Raw genomic sequence first — 21,518 nt, forward strand, 5'->3', positions numbered from 1 at the left:
CATATAGTGCCACAGTGCCAATGTATATAGCACCACCCCCCACTGTAGATCGCAAACCAATGTAAATGACCCCCCCCTGTAGATAGCACCCCCCATGTATATAGCACCCCACTCCTAGAGGGAGCCCCTGATGTCTCTGTCTCTCGGCCGGGGATTCCGCTCCTTCAAGGAGCTACAGCGGCGCTACCTGGGTGGGGAGGGGGGTGAAAGTGCCATCTACGGGGTGGGGGGATGGCGCTATCTATGGGGGGAGGGTCGAAGGGAGACAGGGGTCCCTGGCAAGAGATCTCGCAATGCTCTGGCCGGAGACTCCACAGTTGAAAGCCCGACATCACTGTCCATATATGGATAGTAAGGTCATGGGCTTCCCCAAGCTCAGCGCTCAAAGTAGCGCCGTGTGCGGGGAATCCTCGGCCGGTAAAAACTTCTCCATTGACTTGTATGGGAGCCGTGGGGCCGTCAAAGCGGACAAAAATAGGACATGTTAATACACACATAGAACGCTATTGTTCTGAAAACGCTGTGTGAATGTAGCCATACTTTTTGCTCCAGACGCCCCTGTGCCCGGATCTTACTCATTGGATGTACCTTAGTGACCTGACGACCTTTCCCCTTTCTATTCGATAATATAATACTGCCCTTATGGCTATATGACGAGGCGGGGGAGGGGTGGTACATACTTCCAGGTGCCGTTGGTGAACATGGGGCGGACTCTCCACGATGACCCGAATATGTTGAATGACTTGGAGAAGCAGTCATTGTAGATGAATCCGGTGTAGATGGAGAATATTCCCATGAGGAAGATCAGGTATCGCCCCCCGAAAAACGTGTTCCAGATCTAGAGGAGAACATGGTGTAACATGAAAGATCAGCGGACGTCCTGAGGTCACCGGGGGCCACACGGGGACCCCTAATGTGAAGACACTGGAGCTCTAACATTAATCTACGGACTGAACCCTAAAACATCCAGAACCTTCAAACTTTTAAAGTGTTTCTCAACCCCCCCCCCCCCCCCCCAAAAAAAAAAGAAAAACATAATTTATCTATAGGATAGGGGAAAAATTCTCTGATCGGTGGGGGTCTGACTGCGGAGAGCACGACCGATCACCAGAACGAGGGTTCCTGAGTCCCCTATGTGAATGGAGCGGCACTACACATGCTCGTCCACCGCTCCATCTACACAGGGGGGATGGGGGCGCTCCTTCTCAGGAGTCCGGCCTGGGGATAGGTGATGAATGTATTTTTATGGGAAAACCCCTTTAACTCATCAAAACCATTCTGTACATTTTTGTTATAGAGAAACTAGTGGGGTCCTGGTACACACCATAACACTGAGGGTCTCTCTATGACCGGAGACATTTCCCCTTTAAGTAAACAAAGGGACGTTCATTTTCTACTTGTTTTAAAATCTCATGTGACGACAATGTAACAAGGCGCGAGCGACAACGTAACAAGGCGCGAGCCACAACGTAACAAGGCGCGAGCCACAACGTAACAAGGCGCGAGCCACAACGTAACAAGGCGCGAGCCACAACGTAACAAGGCGCGAGCCACAACGTAACAAGGCGCGAGCCACAACGTAACAAGGCGCGAGCCACAACGTAACAAGGCGCGAGCCACAACGTAACAAGGCGCGAGCCACAGCGTAACAAGGCGCGAGCCACAGCGTAACAAGGCGCGAGCCACAACGTAACAAGGCGCGAGCCACAACGTAACAAGGCGAGAGCCACAACGTAACAAGGCGCGAGCCACAACGTAACAAGGCGCGAGCCACATCGTAACAAGGCGCGAGCCACAACGTAACAAGGCGCGAGCCACATCGTAACAAGGCGCGAGCCACAACGTAACAAGGCGCGAGCCACAACGTAACAAGGCGCGAGCCACAACGTAACAAGGCGCGAGCGACAACGTAACAAGGCGCGAGCCACAACGTAACAAGGCGCGAGCCACAACGTAACAAGGCGCGAGCCACAACGTAACAAGGCGCGAGCCACAACGTAACAAGGCGCGAGCCACAACGTAACAAGGCGCGAGCCACAACGTAACAAGGCGCGAGCCACATCGTAACAAGGCGCGAGCCACAACGTAACAAGGCGCGAGCCACAACGTAACAAGGCGCGTGCCACAACGTAACAAGGCGCGAGCCACAACGTAACAAGGCGCGAGCCACAACGTAACAAGGCGCGAGCCACAACGTAACAAGGCGCGAGCCACAACGTAACAAGGCGCGAGCCACAACGTAACAAGGCGCGAGCCACAACGTAACAAGGCGCGAGCCACAACGTAACAAGGCGCGAGCCACAACGTAACAAGGCGCGAGCCACAACGTAACAAGGCGCGAGCCACAGCGTAACAAGGCGCGAGCCACAGCGTAACAAGGCGCGAGCCACAACGTAACAAGGCGCGAGCCACAACGTAACAAGGCGAGAGCCACAACGTAACAAGGCGAGAGCCACAACGTAACAAGGCGCGAGCCACAACGTAACAAGGCGCGAGCCACATCGTAACAAGGCGCGAGCCACATCGTAACAAGGCGCGAGCCACAACGTAACAAGGCGCGAGCCACAACGTAACAAGGCGCGAGCCACAACGTAACAAGGCGCGAGCCACAACGTAACAAGGCGCGAGCCACAACGTAACAAGGCGCGAGCCACAACGTAACAAGGCGCGAGCCACAACGTAACAAGGCGCGAGCCACAACGTAACAAGGCGCGAGCCACAACGTAACAAGGCGCGAGCCACAACGTAACAAGGCGCGAGCCACAACGTAACAAGGCGCGAGCCACAACGTAACAAGGCGCGAGCCACAACGTAACAAGGCGCGAGCCACAACGTAACAAGGCGCGAGCCACAACGTAACAAGGCGCGAGCCACAACGTAACAAGGCGCGAGCCACAACGTAACAAGGCGCGAGTCACAACGTAACAAGGCGCGAGCCACAACGTAACAAGGCGCGAGCCACAACGTAACAAGGCGCGAGCCACAACGTAACAAGGCGCGAGCCACATCGTAACAAGGCGCGAGCCACAACGTAACAAGGCGCGAGCCACAACGTAACAAGGCGCGAGCCACATCGTAACAAGGCGCGAGCCACAACGTAACAAGGCGCGAGCCACAACGTAACAAGGCGCGAGCCACAACGTAACAAGGCGCGAGCCACAACGTAACAAGGCGCGAGCCACAACGTAACAAGGCGCGAGCGACAACGTAACAAGGCGCGAGCGACAACGTAACAAGGCGCGAGCGACAACGTAACAAGGCGCGAGCCACAACGTAACAAGGCGCGAGCCACAACGTAACAAGGCGCGAGCCACAACGTAACAAGGCGCGAGCCACAACGTAACAAGGCGCGAGCCACAACGTAACAAGGCGCGAGCCACAACGTAACAAGGCGCGAGCCACAACGTAACAAGGCGCGAGCCACAACGTAACAAGGCGCGAGCCACAACGTAACAAGGCGCGAGCCACAACGTAACAAGGCGCGAGCCACAACGTAACAAGGCGCGAGCCACAACGTAACAAGGCGAGAGCCACAACGTAACAAGGCGAGAGCCACAACGTAACAAGGCGCGAGCCACAACGTAACAAGGCGCGAGCCACAACGTAACAAGGCGCGAGCCACAACGTAACAAGGCGCGAGCCACAACGTAACAAGGCGAGAGCCACAACGTAACAAGGCGCGAGCCACAACGTAACAAGGCGCGAGCCACAACGTAACAAGGCGCGAGCCACAGCGTAACAAGGCGCGAGCCACAACGTAACAAGGCGCGAGCCACAACGTAACAAGGCGCGAGCCACAACGTAACAAGGCGCGAGCCACAACGTAACAAGGCGCGAGCCACAACGTAACAAGGCGCGAGCCACATCGTAACAAGGCGCGAGCCACAACGTAACAAGGCGCGAGCCACAACGTAACAAGGCGCGAGCCACAACGTAACAAGGCGCGAGCCACAACGTAACAAGGCGCGAGCCACAACGTAACAAGGCGCGAGCCACAACGTAACAAGGCGCGAGCCACAACGTAACAAGGCGCGAGCCACAACGTAACAAGGCGCGAGCCACAGCGTAACAAGGCGCGAGCCACAACGTAACAAGGCGCGAGCCACAACGTAACAAGGCGCGAGCCACAACGTAACAAGGCGCGAGCCACAACGTAACAAGGCGCGAGCCACAACGTAACAAGGCGAGAGCCACAACGTAACAAGGCGCGAGCCACAACGTAACAAGGCGCGAGCCACAGCGTAACAAGGCGAGAGCCACAACGTAACAAGGCGAGAGCCACAACGTAACAAAGATCTACAGAACGGAAATCAATACAAACCCTGATCAGAATATTAATTATTTCTGCCGTTCCCCTCCCCCGTCTTCTCACCTCGTTGTCACTTTTTGCAGCCAGAAGACTTTTCTCGTTCAGGAGCATCCAGGCCGCGAAGCCCAACATGACAGCGCCGTGTCCGCAATCGCCAAACATCACCGCGAAGAGGAAGGGGAAGGTGACGATGGTGTAGGGGGCTGGACAAGAGATAAGATGCATCAGCTCAGGGGCTCCTCATGGGGGTTAGGTCAGTACCCCCAAATAATTCATGGCCCCCTCCCCCACCCCAAAAGATGATGTTTTGTGTATTGAAGATCTTACTTGGGTTCATTTCTCTATAATTCCCCACACCATAGGCGTCTACGATGTTCTGGAAGCCGGCGGTGAACTTATTGGTCCGGTTGAAGGTTGGCGGCTCCAGTGTGGTTGGTACGTCAGTCAGGATGGGAGCGATGACGGAACTGCTGCGATCCTACAATGGAAGAGTCTGTTACACGCAAGTGGTTCTGTGGGTAACTAGGGGCCCCCCAATGAGGCTTAGGGCCCCGGCTATTATAACCAGTGCAGGAGTCGGTGGTTATTACAGGCTGGGGTGACATATATTCGGACGCGCTCACCATGCCGCGGTGCAGCGCCTGTTTGATACGTTCCTTGTCGTCCACTGGGCACCAGATCTCGGCGATGACGCACTGCTGAGTGACGTCGATGTTACACAGGTTCAGAACGTGGTACACGGCCTTCATCTTCTTCACCTTGATCACCCAGACGGACAGATTCTGCGCAGCTTCCAATAGTACGCGCTGGCGGTGGGACTCGGTCTGTGTTATGACCTGAAACGGACGATAAGTCGAAATGAAGACGATTTTCATAAGTTACAAAAGTGAAAAAACGAAGACTCAGAGCGAAATTATAATCTATTCCTGGGTTTATGTTCTATCACATGGATTCATCTTACGTCACCTGTCTGGGAATGGAATAGAATAACAAAGCTGCAGTGTGGACTGACACTTAAAGTGAGGGCAGTGTAATTCTGTAGAAGAATGTAAAGGTATAAATCCATTTAGGAGACCAAGAGAACAGAAGAGAACGACTCGGACTGATCGTTATAGGTTTTCTCCACCCACCGAATTCAGATCCTCAATCCTGGTGTTCACTTCAGCAGCCATGTCCCGGCGCTCAGCTGCGGACTCTGGACACGGGTACACTGTCGCTTTAAACCTGTAATATAAGAATATTAGGATCAGGTCATCAGTGGGATATTGCACATATATAATCCCTGAATACGCCACCCACTGACATACACCCTGAATACGCCACCCACTGACATACACCCTGAATACACCATCCACTGACATACACCCTGAATACACCATCCACTGACATACACCCTGAATACGCCATCCACTGACATACACCCTGAATACGCCACCCACTGACATACACCCTGAATACACCATCCACTGACATACACCCTGAATACGCCATCCACTGACATACACCCTGAATACGCCATCCACTGACATACACCCTGAATACGCCACCCACTGACATACACCCTGAATACACCATCCACTGACATACACCCTGAATACGCCATCCACTGACATACACCCTGAATACGCCATCCACTGACATACACCCTGAATACACCATCCACTGACATACACCCTGAATACGCCATCCACTGACATACACCCTGAATACGCCATCCACTGACATACACCCTGAATACGCCATCCACTGACATACAGGGATGAGCACATGCGCCCGCCGCTGCACTCAATTTCTATGGGACTGATGGAAACAGCCGAGTGAGTTCTCAGCTGTTCCTGTCATTCTCGTAGACTTTAAATGGAGCGACAATGCGCATCCTCAACCCCCGCTCCATTCAAGAGGTGAGGAGCAACAGGGGATTCAGGACCGCCGCTCTCATGATTGGTGGGGGTCCCAGCGATCAGACAATTATCGCATGTCCTGTAGATCGGTAATAATTGTCTATTCTGGGATTATCCCTTTAATGGGAAGTCTGGTATAAAAAGTGCTCTCCAGTCTCATATAAATGGAAACCCCTGCGTAGCAGGACCTGCTCATACAGCTGATGTTTGTTACAATGTACCAGTGCAGGTAATCCTCTATGATACACTGACGTGTGTTTGATCAGGACGGGTTTTTAGCCTATAAATGTACACAATGAATGTTCCCATTCACTGACAGCAAGCAAAATCTTGAAAAGGGTGAGGAACTGAAACACGTAGGAAGGAATTGACGAAGATTGAGGTCTCATAGACTGTCGCACGCTGGAGTAATATGCGCTATATTTATTAGGGGCGCACACTTCTTAATAAACTTGGCGCAGCTTGGACTGTCTGTGCGACACAAATGCATTTCTGGTGTAAATGAACGTAAATCTGTCGGGCTCCGGTGACCCGGCCCCTCTGCCTCGAAGTCCCGCACACTATTTTAAAAGTGGCGAGAGCGGCGTCAAATTTTAAAAGTCGAAAATTTACTTGCAAAACGGTCGTGCTCCAAAATATGCAACTTTTTTTATGCCAGAAAACTGGTGCAAATCGCTCAATAAACCTCCCCCGAAGTCTATTAGAAAGTTGCAGGACTTTTCATTATACATAAGACTGGACAAGCGCTTGGCTGGTATTTTTTCTCAATCAGACAGAGGGGTCTGGGGGGAGCACCAGGACCCAATCCAATTGAAGAAACGGTGAGGGTCCTTGAAATTGTACAAGCGTCTATACAGATCAAGAATAGTAAGTTCTCGTGCAATGCATAAAAGTGACCACTAGATGTCCCCAGCGCACCCCTCACAGATCTTCTTGATCTTCTGCTTGAGCTGCTCGCCCTGGTAGAATATAATGAAGACGTTCTTCTTCACCTCTTCTTTCTGCAGGAGAACGGAGACAGATCATGTGATTATACAGCAATGTCACGAAGCAGAAGCCACCGCAGCGGGAGATCTGGTAACGTAAGCGAGAAAATCATTCTGGAAAACCAATTCTGAGATTTATGGAGGATTAGAACCCGAGAGGCCACTGATCATAGATGTTGATGCAGACGATGTCTCCAAGACAGAAGAGAAATGGGACAGGTCGTCATCAGGGGAGCAGCCTAAAGGTGGCCGCACACATTACACTAATGTCGCCAAATCGTCGGATTTCAGCGGGACCGGCCGTGTATTAGATGTTCGGCCAATCTTTGTTTGACAGATGTCGGAGAACCAAGTGATTGGGCATGTTACATTTCCGCATGTCCGATCCTTTGTTCCCAATAAGGAAAAGCCGCTGCCAGGTGTGTGTGAACGCGGCTTATGCCCCTCTCCCCGTTGAGAACACGTGCACCGTCGCCAGATCCTGCGTGCATGTGTATGGGGGGGGGGGGGGTAACTGACGACCTAACACGTGTTTCTCCGACAGCCATTAAAGGCGTGCGGCCTCTTTAAAACGTAACTAAACTTTTATAAAACTTTTGACATGTCTGAAGTTTTGATCAGTGGGGGTCCGAGCACTGAGACCACCCAAAGTGGCAGAAACGCTTGGGTGATCGCTGTGCCGTTTTATTTATGATCGGCTTTTCTTCGGAGCGGAGTACGAGCTCAATAGAAAGTCCATGAATCCGTGCACCGCTCCGAGGAAAGCCGATCAGAAACGTAGCGGCACAACGATCGCACCAGCTCTTCCGCCGCTTAGTTTTAGCGATCGGTGGGGGGTCTCAGTGCTTGGACCTCCCCGACCAAAACTTCTTACGTGTCACCACAAAATGTCAAAAGTTTTTGAAAAGTTTAGTCACCGGTTACTTCGGCGCCTGTTCCCTCACGTGACCGCATCTCCGCCGTCCGGTAAAGAGGTAAAAGGATTTTTCTTGTAAGATAAACTTTAAGGCTCAGAACAGACTCAAGAAAACGTTCTGTCTATTATCCCGACTCCTCCGTAATCTTAGGTTTTGTGTGCTTGTTTATTGCTAGGAGGAGAGAGGATAAGCGTCTGGCGCCGCTGATCTCTCACTAGAACATAGGATCAGATGAGTAAAAACACAACTTGTCTGATCCTTCTCCGCCCCTATGGCATTGTTCAGGCAGCGGGCACCGACATGAGGAGATTGGCGGCGGTTCTCACATCTGTTTTGCAGTGAGTTCTGGGCTGATCATAAAACATTCCCCTCTGTATTCCCGGGGGGACTGGGGCCCCGGAGTCACCATCTTCCCCTCTGTATTCCCGGGAGGACGGGGGCCCCGGAGTCACCATCTTCCCCTCTGTATTCCCGGGGGGACCGGGGCCCCGGAGTCACAATCTTCCCCTCTGTATTCCCGGGAGGACCGGGGCCCCGGAGTCACCATCTTCCCGCCCGTATTTCCTTACTGTAACGGGATCCTCCAGAGACGTGTCCAGCTCACTGTACTTCAGGTAGATGTTCCCCCTGCAGACCCTCCACAGCAGCCGCTCGAAGGACGCCATTCTCTCCCTCCCGATCACCCCGGCCGTGAACCTGCAAAATGAGAGGAGGATCGGATCAGAACCGGAGACACCAAGCGACACTGGATACCCCTGCGGCTGCGTTCCACCCTTTCTGCGTTTTTAGGGTCATTACATTTTGAAAACGAGACGATCGCAACGTGAAGTGACAGGAAACGTCCGCTGATGACTCGTTACTTTGTGTCTCCCCAGCAGATATAACGTCACCGGTCCTGGAATATCAGGGAGGTCCATTCCTAGGACTAAGTGACGGCGTCATGTATGGAAAACACACAACCTGCGCCCATTGCTCCATCTAGCTCGGACGAAAATCTGCGAATAGTCCCAGCGACGCTTTCTCAGATCATTTTACAGGTTCAATTCCACACTGCAGTGCATCATGGGATGCCACCTCAGATGATAGGTGAATGTCAGACACAGCACAGTGCTGAGAAATCGTGGCAGAAGCCAGCTGAATTATGAATGCAGCTCTGGAGGTGACTGAAATAGAAGATAATGTAACAGCAGAACTGTGAATGTGACTGGACAGGAGGTATCAGTAGAATTGTGACTGCAGCTCTGGTTGGGATTGGAGTAAGACCGAATGTAACAGTAGAATTGCTGATGCAGCTTTGGATGTTACTGGAGTATAATACATAATTTAAAGCAACTTGATATAACAACCTTTGCTTTAATTTCATATATTTTTAATTTGCAACCGCAGCTCAGAACGACTCGAGGATAACGGAGGAGAACATTTACAGCTGCGGATCAGGGTATCGATCGCTATATATTAATATCAGATACAACGCGGCACATACCCCAGTTTGCCAGCGGCAGCAGCGGAAGGGACGGTCCGAAGCTCCAGGAGGCTGCTGGTGTCTTCATTAAAAAAATCATCAGGAAGATTCGCTTCAGCCTGGACACGGAATAGAACGAAATAAAAAGAGAATGTCACATCTGAAAGTCATGTGATGAGTGATTGTATAGAGGAGCCCCGTGTGGTTATCAGTGGTCACTGCAGCCGATCCCACCCCCCCCCTATAACAAGAACAAACCTCAAAGAAATCCTGAGTCTTCTTCAGCAGATGCTTCAGCTCCGTCAGCTCCAGAAAGTTCTGTTTCAAGGTCTGCTGGTTACGATTTACCTCCTGCAACTCCCCCTCCAACTTCTCCAACACCGTCTGTAAGATATTTAACATATAGGATATCATAGTAACATAAATAAAGTAGTCACAGCTCCGCCCCCTGTTACTGAGAGGTTGTCATAGCCACGCCCCCTGTTACTGACATCACTGATATATAATATAATTACACTGTGATCAGACATGAGATCCACACATCTTATATACAGTCACAGCTATTCATCTATTACTACTGACAACCAGCCTGTATATCATGTGTGAGAGGTTGTCACAGCCCCGCCCCCTGTTACTGACATCACTGATATATAATATAATTACACTGTGATCAGACATGAGATTGTGATGGTATAGAACAACCTATAATCAATGATATAAGTGTAATGTATGTACTACTTCAAGGTAGAAGGATAAACGAGTCTATATTTTGGGTATTATTGAAAGGTTATGGAATGTGATAATCTGCAGATGTTCTGCCGAAACTAGAAATTGCGAATTCATTATGTTATGAGGGTACTACCAGGAACTAGGGAGTCTGTTTACAGACTTTTTGGGTTCTGGGCGTACAGCCAAGATAGATATGGGTAGAACACCGGATTAAAAATTAGATGTAAGGAATAAGAACAATGAATGTAGAGATAAGAATAATGAGGAAAGAAACCACAAGAATGTATATGTGTCTGCACGTAATTATATGATATTTTTACTATATAAACTCTGTGTCTCTGCAAATAAAGTCAGAAGTATTTTTGCCTTGAGAAACGTCTCAGTGTGTCTTTGCTTCTCCGAGCTCGCACCCCCCCCCACCTGATTTGAACCTGCATGGAGATCAAGGCGTAACGTGACCTCATTGTGATCACAGAAATTGGCGCCCGAAACAGGGACTTGACCAGAAGGACGGCACCCCACCTAGGGGATCTCCCGGGACTAGAGTGGCGACTCTCCAGACTAAGGAACGGGCAGACCACAGCTGCAGCAACGTAAGAAGACTTAATTCTTACAAACTCTGCTCTGCACCTTCCTGTCTGGTAGGTCACCTTCCCGGTAGTACTCCTGAGGGATAGAGGGGCCACATGAGGGTATTTTTAGTGTAAAAATCTGGTCAAGTCTATATGTAATCCTACCCTCAGGATAAAGTGCCTGATCTCCATGACAGTATTTGTATGAATGTTGTAGAAACCCAGTTTTGTGTCACAAATGCATTTTAGAATAAGGAAATTGTTTTTTGGAAAAAAACTTCCGATAATCCGGCAAATTACCAGAAACATGTGTACATGCTTCAGGTGACTATGGGGATTATGATAGGCTAAATTTTAGCCTGGAAATCGAAAATTTTGTGCAATCTGATAATCCGGCAAAATACCGAAAATGTGTGTACAGCATTGAGGTACTTGCGGGGATTATCATGCACTGATTTTCAGCTCAAAATTCCAGAATTTTCTGCAATCCGATAATCCGGCATGTCAAATGAACAGCTTGATTTTACGTTTGCCTTATTATTTGGATCAGGAATATTTGTCATATTACTGTTATGGTGTGGAGGATATCTCCTTGAGTGGTGTTTAAAGTGAATAAGAAGAAAGTAAGCTAGTTATAAAAGGAATTTAATTCTCTGGCCAGAGTAGAAGAAGGTTTAAAAGGGTTTTGAGGGGATAAGTAACTGTATAAAATAGGTGAGAAAGGTAGTGTGGGACTTTCCCTAACAGCCAATAGCCATAGTGTTTGTTAGTGAAGATAAAAACTGAGAGAGAAGGGTAAGAGTCCCCTCCATCATAGCAGGGCTATGGGAAACAGTCACGGCAAACGAGAGTTTGAGGTATGGCATATGGGTGAGCAAGCACCTGTTAAAAGGGTGTAAGCTTACTAGGGGATCGTAAATCCAGAAATTCACCTATCAGGAAAACTACCCCCTACATAACTTAGGGTCTGCCTATAGGCGACCACTTATAACTAGACAATGGGGAACTGGTGTCCCTATTAAGTACGGAAATTAGAAACTGTCTAAAACAGATGAGAATGGAATTCGTCTGTCAGCTAAAATCTGTAACAAGAGTAAGTACGGAAGCTAGAAACTGTCTAAAATAGATGAGAATGGAATTCATCTATCAGTAGCTAAAATCTGTAACAGGAGTAAGTACGGAAACTAGAAACTGTATAAAACAGATGAGAATGGAATTCATCTGTCAGTAGCTAGAATCTGTAACAAGAGTATGAGATGAGCACCCCAAAGGACAAACCGCCAAACAGTAGTAGCAGAAAGAGAAGGTAAAAAGGCAACGCAGGGAACAAAAAAATAAATAAATAAAAAAAAAAAAAAAAAAAAATTAATGAAAGCATGTGGTCTAGAATCCCATGGACGGTTAGACGCAGAAAAATGGAATGAATGTTGTGACACAAAACGTGGATGGTTGAAAGATAAAAAGTTACAGGGGAAAGCAGAAGCATGGAGAAAAGTGTCAGAAGAAGTAGTACGAGGAGGTTGTCAGAGGAAATTCATATTTTATAAAGTAAAGTTTAAAGCAAAGGAAGTGATAGAAGTAGTAGTTGTTTTAATGTTGCAAATGACCTTATAGTAAATTCCCATATGGTATAATTTAGAATCAACTAGTGTGACAAGAGAAGGGGGAGGTGAAGAACAGCTGCTAGTGAGATAAGAAATGTAATCTTGTTCTTGAAATGAATGGACACAACATTAAATGCTGATATAGATATTTTGTATGACTTTGTGTCATTTTGTAGATTGAATCAGGAAAAGTGATAAATGTAATAATGTATAAGCAGTCCTTCACAGCCAAACCACCAGACACCTCTGTCTTATATTATGAGACCCTTGATCCTGTCATACATTCTGCACAGAGTGCAGAGTTGCTTGCCCTGATCAAGGCATGATAACTGGCAGAGGGAAAAAGAGGAGGGCGGCTCCAAGCCGCAGATTGGGCAAAAGGTATTCTGGAGAACAAAGGGAAGTTGGAAGGTAGAAAGTTGATGAAAAGTGCTTTAGAGGGATTTGCAGAAGAGGAAGTTAGGAATAAGAAATGTATTGTATGTATTAGAGAACAGGACCAGCAGACGCCCGGTAATGGCGTCCGTACCTCATGTTGAGTGTGTCCTCATTGTTGGTGGGAAACCCCCTGCGCGATGTTTCCAATGGGAGAGGCTGCCCCCCCCCCCCCTGCCCCTGATGTGGCCACGCCCGGCCCAACCAAATCAGTATGAAATAATCACCTTGTTAATTTTGTCATTTGTAGTGTCTTTTCTATTTACAGAAGTTCCAGTTTTAGTTCACTGATGAAACAACACGTCATCATAATATAGAGATGGTGGCCGTCAGATTGTACTGTTAAACATTAACGTAGATAATTCCTGTACAATGGTGTGATGAATGATTGCAGATACGTATGTTGTTTTGCCGGCATTGAAAGTGTTAAGATTGTGAGAAGTTGTGAGAAATGAGTTTGTGACCCCCCTCCCTCCCCCCTAAAGTGTGCTGTGTTTGGGAGGAGGAGGAGGGGGGCTGACTGGGTGCAGTCTGCAGGGCTGATGAGACAAAGGGATCTCAATATGCACTGCTGAGATATATATATATATATATATATATATATATATCAGTAATGTCTACAAACCGAAATAAATTTCTTCTCTTTTGCGCAAGCGCTGTTGGTTATAAAAGTTACGATATTTATGTGTTATGATGTGATCAGATTTCATGTGTTTTGATGTTAATTCAGATGTATTAAACTACAGATACGGTGAGACACGGGGGTTTGAAAATGTATGTGCCCCCCCACCGTTCCCTATTTTTTATATACAGTTTATTGGTTTGCAGTAATTAATGTTATCAGAGATAATATTTTCTGTTTTATTGAATAACTAACTACAATTGTTTTATTTTTGATTTCACACATGAGTTATGTTATTGTAAAGATCAAATGTTTGTCAGGAAAAAGTTATTTTTGTTTCAGGCTGTTGTACATTACAGGGGGTTAAACTAGTGTTATGTTGAGATGTAGTTTTGAACTCTGCTACATCACTCTCGCAGAGTCCACAAAGGGGGGAAGGGTGAAGGAACTGATCAGGTACAATTTTGATTTATGTGTAAGAGACCATCCCCCTCCAGCAAAGTTACACAGGAGGCGATGTGACATCACTCACACGAGTCTTTATGGATTTGGATGAGGGAGAAGGCAAAACAAAACTTGTCTGGACATTGTTAATTTGATGTAAAGTTTTTGGGGATGTTTTATTTTTATTTGTTTTTGTATTAATCAAGAATTTGCAGAACCTGATAAAAGTGAGATTCTCAAAGTATTCTGCATTATCAGCTGAATGAGGAGGAGTTGTGTTTGGTAGCGGCTTGTGACACCAATCCATGGAGTACCTCTACGCAAGCATATACTTTGTACTGTACTGAACAAAATGGACATGCCACTGCAGTTCTCACACAAAGTCATGGACCACAGCAGCGCCCGGTAGCATATTATTCAGCTAGACTAGACCCTGTGGCCCGAGGTTCCCCATCATGTGTGAGAGCTATCATTGCTGTAAATTCAATGTTAAACAAGGCCTCAGATTTGGTCCTGGCATTTCCAGTCCAAGTTTTGCACCACATGATATTACTGCTATTTTTTATTCAAGTACAGCTGAAGCATTTGTCAACAGCAAGATATCTAAGATTAACCTGTGCGCTTCTTCTCCCTGAGCAGGTCACATTCCATAGCTGTACTACATTGAACCCAGCTACCTTACTGCCTTTGGAGCAAGGGGGAGAAGACGTAGGTAAAGTATGGTCACAATTTTTGTCTGAAACTGATGAACATGATTGTATGGCCCTTATGGCCCAGGAAACAGTGGGATTCGCACATGTAAAAGATACCCCACTCCAAAACCCAGACCTAATACTCTTTGTGGATGGTTCAAGGTATTGTGTAGAAGGATCTTTTTTTTACAGGATATGCAGTAACCACCGAAGATGTAGTCCTAGAAGCAGCCTCCTTACCAGCGTCCCGCTCAGCACAAGAAGCGGAGCTTAAGGCCCTGGCAGCAGCATGCCAACATGCAGAAGGAAAGACAGCAAATATATACACTGACTCTCGATATGCTTTTGGGATTGCACACGATTATGGCCCCATATGGAGGGCAAGACAATTTTTGACCTCTGCAGGTACACCTGTAAAGAATGCAGACTTTGTAAAATATTTGATGGCGACCCTGATGTTACCCACAGAAGTAGCAGTAGTAAAAATTAAAGCTCACACTAAGGTGAGTTCACCAGAGACAAAAGGAAATGCTTTGGCAGACCAAGCCGCAAAAACAAGCAGCACAGAAGCTACCCGTGTTAGCAGCCGTATGTCAGATAAAAGATCCAGAGGAAACAAGACCAGCTGTAAGCCCGGAACTACTGCAAAAACTTCAAGGACAAGCAACAAAAGAAGAAAAAGACAAGTGGACGGCCCAAGGAGCAACGCTACGAAAAGATGGCTTCTGGCAAGGCCAGAATAAACTGTGCCTGCCTAAGACAATGTTCCCAATGATGGCCCAAATAACACATGGAGAGACACACCAGTCAAAAACGGCAATGATGGACTTGGTAAACAAGGTGTGGTATGCCCCAGGGTTTAGTGTGATGGCCAGCAGTTTTACACAAGGATGCATGATCTGTGCAACACATAATATTGGAAGAACTGTAAAAGTACCACAGAAGCACACACCCAGACCTATATATCCGTTCCAGAGACTACAGATAGACTATATTCAATTACCAAAAGTTGGTACCTAGGAGTATGTGCTTGTTTGTATTGATCTCTTTTCAGGATGGCCAGAAGCTTTTCCAGTCACCAAAGCTACAGCCGTAGCCACAGCAAAGAAACTGATCAACGAGGTGGTGTGCAGATATGGAGTTCCAGAGGTGATCGAGAGCGACAGAGGAACTCATTTTACGGGTGAAATCATGAACCATGTGTTGTCAGCTCTAGGCATAAGTCAAGCCCTACATACACCATACCATCCACAAAGTAGTGGGAAGGTTGAGAGACTAAATGGGACTCTCAAATTGAAAATCCAAAAAGCAATGGTAGAAACCGGGAAACCATGGACCGAGTGTCTACCATTAGCCTTGTTCTCAGTAAGATACACGCCCACAAAAAGAACAGGTCTCAGCCCATATGAGATCTTATTTGGGTCGGCTCCCAGATTAGGATGTTATTTTCCACAGGTGCTCCAAATGCAGTATGGTAGACTAACAGATTATGTATAAACGCTGAACAAACAATTGACCAAGGTGCATGCACAAGTCTTTGCTTCCATTCCAGATCCTGATTCAGTTGAAGGGACGCATAAGCTAGAACCAGCAGATTGGGTCGTTGTCAAAAGACACGTGAGGAAAAGTCTAGACCCAAGATTTGACGGACCATTTCAAGTCCTACTCGTTACAAGCACCTCAGTGAAGCTCGAAGGAAAGACAAGTTGGATTCACGCCAGTCATTGTAAAAAGGTTCTTCAGCCAGAAGAATGAAGATCTTTGTGGTTGTTGCGGCGGTTGTTGCGTGTGCTCTTATACAAAAAGGCAGAACTGCTACTCCTGTACACGTAATCAGTACAGAATCACTGGAACAGTTCAGGACAGGGTGGGCGAATGCCACAGTGGATAGAAAGCAGGGTAACTACACCTGTAAGGCCAATGCCCCGTGTTATACTACAAATGTGACTACAACCGAAGGGACTTGGAAAAAAGGACCACATGGAGGGACTGTGTACCTTCACATAGACAAAACAGCCAACATTAGCATACAAGAAGAGACGGCTGTTGTTTTGTTGTTATGAACCAGATTTACAGTATCTACAGAAATATACAACCAGTAAAAATAGAAACGAAATGATAAATAAGATTTATGAAAGATGCAACAAGGAGAGGCTCAACTCTACGATTGTAATAAAAGAAACTGATGGGATGATATTATGTATGAATAATAGCGAAATAAGAAATAGAATATATTTTGTATTCTTGATAACAATTTTAAGAGATAGTTTTAAGCCACATATAACAGTACAAAGTCTGGAAAGAATCCCACACACTTGTAAGAGCGCTGTAACCCAACAGCAGAAAGAGAATGTACACTTCAATATTTCCTTCCCTGAATCCCCCAGCTGTCATAGACAAAAAAGAGAATGGTATGACACGCTATTAGGAGGGGTAGGAACGGGATTAGGAGTATTGAATGGTATACAGTTAGAAACAGTTATGAACAAATTAAACTCAGTGGGAGACGACACATCTACTGCATTAAGGATAGGTGCGTCATGATTACCTACTACCTTTGTCTTACAACAGAAAGGGTTAGCTATAGATGAACTGTTCCTAAATGTTTTTAATGAAAGTATGCTAACCAAATATAGAACATTACAGAATGTATCAACTTTTGTAAATTGGACAGTATGTACGCTTAAAACGATGTGGCAACAAGAACAGATGAATAATTTTAAGAATAAATTGTTTAGTAGTCATGTTAGGAAATGGACAGACATTCTGCCCATAGGAAAGAGAAATGATACGTGGTTATTGTTCCAGCCTGAGTATACTGAGTGTACACCTAGATGGTGTGCAGGAAGACTAATAGCATTTCATGTGAAAAATCCTACTCTATTATGCAAATGTATTATTATGCCAATGGTAATGATTGATCCGGTGACATTATTAGGACAATATTGGATGCCGGAAATGAAAGGAACACACATAGATTCTCAAAATAAGACAAGGAATATAGATTTGTGCCAATTAACAGAGCATGGATATGTATGTAATCGACAGTCAGGGATATATGAACCTTGTCTAATGCAGCACCAGGATAATGTATGCGCACTCACTATAATCCCACAAGCTAACCTACAGGTATATATTGAAGTAGGTCCACAGCATGTATGTTTAATAACTAACAATAGACAGACCCTTAGCCAGTTTAATCTCATAGGACCATTTTCAGGATGTCTATACAATGTGACGCATTTGACTTGGAGGAACCAAACTATAGTGTTCCTGCCTACTTTAGAAGAAATAATGTCCACTGTATGGGTACCTGAACCTTTGCCCTATGGAAATTTTAGTTTGCCACTGGAAGAGTTAAAACAAGTGTTACAAAAGTCTAAAGACGTAAAGAAATTGATAGCAGCCCATAATGTAACTCTAAGTAAAGTGAAAATATTGGCTACAATAGCAGCTAGGGAAGTAATAAATTTATCGTCAGCAATAAAAGATGCTAGTGCCCATCACTGGTATGACGTTTTTACAGGATTCTCACCTACAGCTACTAAAATATTACATGTGCTTTTCCAACCGTTGATTTGCTTAATGATATTATTTGTATTGCTTACATGTTTCAATTGTTATGCATTTTGCAAGATAAGGGAAGCATTCAATCAGAGGCCTATACATTATGATCAAAGAGTGTTGTGAGATTACCCCACCTACATACCTGTGTGAATCAAGTGAAGAAATGGATCGAAGCCTTGCTATCAGGAGATAGAAGTAGCATTGGAATTTAGGTGTTGGTAAAATCACAAAAGGAGGGATTGTGATGGTATAGAACAACCTATAATCAATGATATAAGTGTAATGTATGTACTACTTCAAGGTAGAAGGATAAACGAGTCTATATTTTGGGTATTATTGAAAGGTTATGGAATGTGATAATCTGCAGATGTTCTGCCGAAACTAGAAATTGCGAATTCATTATGTTATGAGGGTACTACCAGGAACTAGGGAGTCTGTTTACAGACTTTTTGGGTTCTGGGCGTACAGCCAAGATAGATATGGGTAGAACACCGGATTAAAAATTAGATGTAAGGAATAAGAACAACGTATGTAGAGATAAGAATAATGAGGAAAGAAACCACAAGAATGTATATGTGTCTGCACGTAATTATATGATATTTTTACTATATAAACTCTGTGTCTCTGCAAATAAAGTCAGAAGTATTTTTGCCTTGAGAAACGTCTCAGTGTGTCTTTGCTTCTCCGAGCTCGCACCCCCCCCCACCTGATTTGAACCTGCATGGAGATCAAGGCGTAACGTGACCTCATTGTGATCACAAGATCCACACATCTTATATACAGTAACAGCTATTCATCTATCACTACTGACAACCAGCCTGTATATCATGTGTGAGAGGTTGTCACAGCCCCGCCCCCTGTTACTGACATCACTGATATATAATATAATTACATTGTGATCAGACATGAGATCCACACATCTTATATACAGTGACAGCTATTCATCTATTACTACTGACAACCAGCCTGTATACCATGTGTGAGAGGTTGTCACAGCCCCGCCCCCTGTTACTGACATCACTGATATATAATATAATTACACTGTGATCAGACATGAGATCCACACATCTTATATACAGTAACAGCTGTTCATCTATTACTACTGACAACCAGCCTGTATATCATGTGTGAGAGGTTGTCACAGCTCCGCCCCCTGTTACTGACATCACTGATATATAATATAGTTACATTGTGATCAGACATGAGATCCACACATCTTATATACAGTAACAGCTATTCATCTATTACTACTGACAACCAGCCTGTATATCATGTGTGAGAGGTTGTCACAGCCCCGCCCCCTGCTACTGACATCACTGATATATAATATAATTACACTGTGATCAGACATGAGATCCACACATCTTATATACAGTAACAGCTATTCATCTATTACTACTGACAACAAGCCTGTATATCATGTGTGAGAGGTTGTCACAGCCCCGCCCCCTGTTACTGACATCACTGATATATAATATAATTACACTGTGATCAGACATGAGATCCACACATCTTATATACAGTGACAGCTATTCATCTATTACTACTGACAACCAGCCTGTATATCATGTGTGAGAGGTTGTCACAGCCCCGCCCCCTGTTACTGACATCACTGATATATAATATAATTACATATGATCAGACATGAGATCCACACATCTAATATACAGTAACAGCTATTCATCTATTACCACTGACAACCAGCCTGTATATCATGTGTGAGAGGTTGTCACAGCCCCGCCCCCTGTTACTGACATCACTGATATATAATATAATTACATGTGATCAGACATGAGATCCACACATCTTATATACAGTCACAGCTATTCATCTATTACTACTGACAACCAGCCTGTATATCATGTGTGAGAGGTTGTCACAGCCCCGCCCCCTGTTACTGACATCACTGATATATAATATAATTACATTGTGATCAGACATGAGATCCACACATCTTATATACAGTAACAGCTATTCATCTATTACTACTGACAACCAGCCTGTATATCATGTGTGAGAGGTTGTCACAGCTCCGCCCCCTGTTACTGACATCACTGATATATAATATAATTACATTGTGATCAGACATGAGATCCACACATCTTATATACAGTAACAGCTATTCATCTATTACTACTGACAACCAGCCTGTATATCATGTGTGAGAGGTTGTCACAGCCCCGCCCCCTGTTACTGACATCACTGATATATAATATAATTACATTGTGATCAGACATGAGATCCACACATCTTATATACAGTAACAGCTATTCATCTATCACTACTGACAACCAGCCTGTATATCATGTGTGAGAGGTTGTCACAGCCCCGCCTCCTGTTACTGACATCACTGACATATAATATAATTACACTGTGATCAGACATGAGATCCACACATCTTATATACAGTAACAGCTATTCATCTATTACTACTGACAACCAGCCTGTATACCATGTGTGAGAGGTTGTCACAGCCCCGCCCCCTGTTACTGACATCACTGATATATAATATGATTACATGTGATCAGACATGAGATCCACACATCTTATATACAGTAACAGCTATTCATCTATTACTACTGACAACCGGCCTGTATATCATGTGTGAGAGGTTGTCACAGCCCCGCCCCTGTTACTGACATCACTGATATATAATATAATTACATGTGATCAGACATGAGATCCACACATCTTATATACAGTAACAGCTATTCATCTATTACTACTGACACCAGCCTGTATATCATGTGTGAGAGGTTGTCACAGCTCCGCCTCCTGTTACTGACATCACTGATATATAATATGATTACATGTGATCAGACATGAGATCCACACATCTTATATACAGTAACAGCTATTCATCTATTACTACTGACAACCGGCCTGTATATCATGTGTGAGAGGTTGTCACAGCCCCGCCCCTGTTACTGACATCACTGATATATAATATAATTACATGTGATCAGACATGAGATCCACACATCTTATATACAGTCACAGCTATTCATCTATTACTACTGATAACCAGCCTGTATATCATGTGTGAGAGGTTGTCACAGCCCCGCCCCCTGTTACTGACATCACTGATATATAATATAATTACACTGTGATCAGACATGAGATCCACACATCTTATATACAGTAAAAGCTATTCATCTATTACTACTGACAACCAGCCTGTATATCATGTGTGAGAGGTTGTCACAGCCCCGCCCCTGTTACTGACATCACTGATATATAATATAATTACATTGTGATCAGACATGAGATCCACACAT

General features: G+C 45.6%; 1 protein-coding gene across 1 annotated transcript in view; it reads right to left on the reverse strand.

Moving 5' to 3' along the window:
* ATP6V0A4 (ATPase H+ transporting V0 subunit a4) overlaps positions 1 to 21,518 on the reverse strand; it is a 55,323-nt gene that overhangs the window by 22,675 nt on the left and 11,130 nt on the right. Inside the window, exons 5-13 of the mRNA XM_075849552.1 lie at positions 9,834 to 9,959; positions 9,597 to 9,694; positions 8,683 to 8,809; positions 7,129 to 7,211; positions 5,440 to 5,533; positions 4,933 to 5,145; positions 4,637 to 4,787; positions 4,373 to 4,512; positions 681 to 838 (exon numbers count right to left, since the gene is read on the reverse strand). Coding sequence (XP_075705667.1) covers positions 681 to 838; positions 4,373 to 4,512; positions 4,637 to 4,787; positions 4,933 to 5,145; positions 5,440 to 5,533; positions 7,129 to 7,211; positions 8,683 to 8,809; positions 9,597 to 9,694; positions 9,834 to 9,959 — 1,190 coding nt within the window. The remainder of the gene's footprint in view (positions 1 to 680; positions 839 to 4,372; positions 4,513 to 4,636; positions 4,788 to 4,932; positions 5,146 to 5,439; positions 5,534 to 7,128; positions 7,212 to 8,682; positions 8,810 to 9,596; positions 9,695 to 9,833; positions 9,960 to 21,518) is intronic.

The sequence above is a fragment of the Rhinoderma darwinii genome, unplaced genomic scaffold (assembly GCF_050947455.1).
Source record: "Rhinoderma darwinii isolate aRhiDar2 unplaced genomic scaffold, aRhiDar2.hap1 Scaffold_956, whole genome shotgun sequence".
NCBI lineage: Eukaryota > Metazoa > Chordata > Amphibia > Anura > Rhinodermatidae > Rhinoderma > Rhinoderma darwinii.